Raw genomic sequence first — 4,623 nt, 5'->3', positions numbered from 1 at the left:
ATGAGCAAGCCCTCAGTAAAAGTAGGTAAAACGCTCTCTTTGCACAGAAGGAAAGTTTCAGAAGAACTGAAAAGGAAAGATAAGACAATCATAAACACTAAACATGTTGAAAGGCAAGAGACATCATCATGAGTGGCATACATGTTAATGTGTTATCATAATCATACTGAAAGGTTTCAGAAGGTGGAATATATAGAAGAGAAGACAGAATATGTTTGCTGTTTTTCTAGAAAGAATATTTATTCAAACTATCATTTAATCTCCATTTGAGATAAATGTCACGGTTTTATCTCTGTATATGAACGAGTTTGGATGCATCAGCACATACATGTCTGTCTGCTTGTCCAAATGGCAGAGTACCAACTATGTCCACAGATGGAACTTATGAAAACCATATGACATACTCTGAAAAAGAAATCAGTTTGCTATTCCTCCCCCAACTCTGACATACACATTCACAGGGTTCCCTCTCACCCCTCCCCTTTCAATAACATATTAATCTCCCTTTAACTCCCCCCCCTCTTTGCCCTTCTCCTCGTCCTGCTTGTTGCTATAACTCCCTCCTTCTTACTCCTATTTCCTCTTCTCTCCTCCCTCTCTGCTTCCTGAAGTCTTGAGCCTGCAAACACTCCAGTGCTGATCTGTTTCAGCAGTATAGAGTGAAGACCACAGAGGAAAAGAAGTTAAAATTCAGGGAGGAAATTTCAGACCAAGACTAAAACATCACATTAAGAAAAATCTTTTAAAGGCAGATGATGAAAGTGTAAAGAAAATCAGGATCAGAGAGGATCTATAAAGCCGGTTTAAAATAAAGAATGGGCTCCCCGGTGAGCAGTGCTTTCCTCTTAACCTCCCTGCTGGCTTTGCTTTTTGGATGTTCTTCAGTCTTGGCCCAGACCCTGAGACAAAGAGATGCACTCTGTAACACAGATGGCTGCTTTGTTGTCTATTTTCAACCCAAAACCTTTTTGGAGTCATGGAGGGCCTGCAAAGAAAAAGGTGGCGACCTGGCCACCATCAAGCGGAAGGTGGACGCAGCCGCTATTGCCACTCTCTTTTCCACTGTGGATCTGCGCCACTCACGCACTACTGTCCAAGTATGGATTGGCCTTGAGCGCCAGCCTCGCCAGTGCACTACCACGCGCCCGCTGCGAGGTTTCTCTTGGACTATTGGTGACCAGGACACAGAGTACACCGACTGGCAGAACCCGGACTCCGCTGACTCGTGTTCAGTGCCTCGCTGTGTGTTTATGGGCTACAGCACTGAAGACCAGGATCATAATTTTAAATGGATAGACAGTGCTTGTGCAGTCTCTGCAGATGGGTATCTGTGCCATTATGCCTACGCAGGCATGTGCCCTCCCCTGTGGAGTGAGGGAGAAGGCAATGTTACCTACACCACACCGTTTAACCTTCTGAGCGCACTGCTGACTCATGTACCCGTTGGATCTGTTGCTACCGTACGCTGTCCTTCAGGCGCCAAAGAAGAGGTTTCATGTATGACGAGGGAAGATGGCTCAGTGGGATGGACCAAAGAAACTCCTCTTTGTTCTCATTCCTCTATATCACACGACCTATGTGACCAGGATAATGGTGGATGTGGGCATTTCTGCATGGCAGCTGGTGCTCATGTCTACTGTGAATGTGCTGATGGATACACGCTTGCACCAGATGAACGCACTTGCCTCGATGTAGACGAGTGCCTCGGAGGTCCTTGTGAGCAGATCTGTGTGAACACCGTGGGGACATTTGAATGTCAGTGTCACGAGGGCTATGATATAAACGATGGGGGTGAGTGTGAGGATATTGACGAGTGTATAAATGACCCATGTGAACATGCTTGTGAGAACACCCCAGGCTCTCATATCTGCCACTGCCATCTGGGCTATTCCTTAGTGCCTGAGCATCCCAGGCAATGCCAGGATATCAATGAGTGCGAGATTCCTGGAACATGCGAGCAGATGTGTGTGAATTATGAAGGCGGTTTTGAGTGCTATTGCAGTGAAGGCTTTGAACTCATGTCTGATAACTATTCATGTGAGAAGAGAGAGGAAGCAGACGACCAATATGCTGTCACTCCTCCTTCTCTTTGGGTCACAGGCCAGGCTGGACCTCTGTGGGACTATGGCTGGATCCCAGAGCAGCGCCACACTGACTGGCCTACACAGGAGGAGGAGTCTCTGGACTGGCTGACAGAGTCCACCAGAGTTTTGAATTCTGATGTAATTTGGGCCACCAGTCCCCCACTGGTGCTGGACCCCCTGACACAGGGAACTGATAAAGATGAAGAAGAAGCTGTAGACAGAGCTGACTGGTCAAACGGTGATCAGAGATTTCAGACTGAGCTGAAGGTTTTGTCAGCAACTGCCTACAATACTCCTCATGTCCTTAGCTCCAGCGCTACCCCAGACCTGTACAAGGAAGATGAGGGTGAAGCTACTACAGCTCTTCGCTTATACCCCACCTCAACAGTCTCAGAAGGAGCTTGGAACTGGGGGGCGGATCTCGTTACTTCAAGCAAGATTCCACAGGGTTCTGTCACAGACATGCCTGAAGAGTCCAGTTACCACAAAGAGCCAGAAGGAGAAACACAGACGACTCTCCTCAGGGAAAACTTTCAGTTCACAGAGGCGGAGTTAAGCGAAGAGGAAATGACCTTTGTGGAATCTACCCCCAGTCAAAACCTGGCCTTTCCCACCAGGCTGGCTTCTTCCCAGCCGCCCCTAACTGAGGACGAGGAAGGTGACGACAGCTCGGATTCTGTCCAGACAAAGGGGAGCACTTGGCTCATGGTGGGACTCTTCATACCCATCTGCATCTTCATTGCCGTAATGGTGGCACTCGGTTTTGTCTACTGCAACCGCTATAGAGTTACGGCACACGATAAGAATGCCGCTGACTGCTACCACTGGATCTCGGGGTCTCATGAGAAACAGGGAGCTCCTGACCCCTCAGCAGGGGTGCAGAGCTGTGTTTAAAACTGTGAAGACGTTTACATAAACAAACCCTGTGTCAGAGGGAAAGAATGGTGACGAATGCATCTGGTCCCTCTGACTCTGGGACACATTTAAATAACTCTTGAATCTAAACTCATAGTGACAGGAGGGAAAGTACAGAGAAAGTCTTTTTGTGAATATGTTTTCTATGTGGTACAGAACACACACACACACACACACACACACACACACACACACACACCGTCCTGATTATTGACATGTTTATTCGTTTCAGCATGTCCCAGATGAAGTAATTCCTGCTTATAAAGGTAACAGAGGTCTTTGTTTTGTAATGGAATTTGACTCAGTTTCACATCTCTGCTCATAACTGTTACCTGTGTTTTATAAGTGTGGTTGCCTCAGTCAGCAATGAATGAAGGGAAACTACATAAATGTCCAGAAGGAGACACAATTTACAGAAAAATGCTGAACATAAGTTCGCTGTGTTGGAGCAGAATTGTGGAGCTGCGATTGAACAAAACCCTCTTTCATGCTTGTTTCTTGTTACCATTTTAAAAATATAATTCTTGTAATAGTTCATTGAAATAATGTCACACTCCATAAACCCTGTGACTGTTACACAGAGAGTGGCTGTAGCAGCTGTTTTGTGACACTGGCCTTGTTTGTGGAATGGCCATCAGTCACCCTTTGTACTGCTAGTTCCTGAATGCACTAAAGAAATCATTTCTGGCCACCTTGGATGAAATCCAGCTGTGTACAGACTGCTTTCAGTGCAGCTGCCGATGGAGCTTCGATTTTTAAATTCCCAAATGACATTGAGATTTCAAGGGATTTGTATCCTGCGTTCAAAACTGACTAACACGGGAGGAAAGAAGATTGTATAGAGTACTAAAAATACTAATAAAGATAATAATAGTAATCGACTCAAACCAATGAAATGTGGTATGATTTTATAGCTAAATCTGTTCATTCATTCGTTTTTATTTATAAACAGTGCTAAATCACAACAACAGTCACCTCGACATTATCTGATGTTCACTCAGAGAAAGTACGTGTACACATACAAGGAATTGGGCTCTTACCTACTATATACAGGAGGATTAACCATGAATGCATATACATGAGAGAAAGATGTACAACAGAATAAAAATAATATGTACAGTGTGATACAGCAGCAGGTGTGGTGTGTTTAAATACAGTGTTCATCAGCGTGACAGCCGGTGGAGAGAAACTGTAGATGTCTGCTTATGTTGGTGTACAGTGCTCTGTACCAGAAGGGAGGAGAACAGGTTGTGTTAAGAATGTGTAAGTTAAAGTGTTGAGTTTGAAAGTTTATTGGAAATAACAGTTCAGTTAGAGGAGAGCTTTCTTTGAGCAGTGGCAATCACGTCACCTGAGACAGGAAGTGGCATCTGTTAAATGCATTTGAACACTCAAAGCTGGTGAGCAGATTAAATATGCAGCAAGGGTTTCCATTTATTTTAGTCATTGCTGTGATATTCTTGTCATTTACTACTGTATTCAAAATCCTAGAAGTATTTGCTGTCATTAGCTCAGAAAAGGGGAAAAAGGATGCTGTGATTGGAAAAATTATCGGCAGAGTCCTTCCTTAGAATGTGTTTTTACAGGAAATACAACAGGATGATTCAGGACCTCACATTGTGCC

At 44.8% G+C, this 4,623-nt stretch overlaps 1 protein-coding gene across 1 annotated transcript; it reads left to right on the top strand.

Moving 5' to 3' along the window:
• The first annotated feature begins 600 nt into the window (after positions 1 to 600).
• cd248a (CD248 molecule, endosialin a) lies at positions 601 to 3,876 on the top strand. Its single transcript, XM_005752736.1, has one exon. It carries the CDS (start codon positions 816 to 818, stop codon positions 2,976 to 2,978), a length of 2,163 nt encoding a protein of 720 aa, XP_005752793.1. The 5' UTR covers positions 601 to 815; the 3' UTR covers positions 2,979 to 3,876.
• Positions 3,877 to 4,623: the final 747 nt, after the last annotated feature.

Source organism: Pundamilia nyererei, unplaced genomic scaffold (genome assembly GCF_000239375.1).
Source record: "Pundamilia nyererei isolate P.nyererei 1_Seehausen unplaced genomic scaffold, PunNye1.0 scaffold00377, whole genome shotgun sequence".
NCBI classification, from domain to species: domain Eukaryota; kingdom Metazoa; phylum Chordata; class Actinopteri; order Cichliformes; family Cichlidae; genus Pundamilia; species Pundamilia nyererei.
Note: the sequence above shows the minus strand (reverse complement) of the source record. Positions and strands in the feature narration are given on the sequence as shown.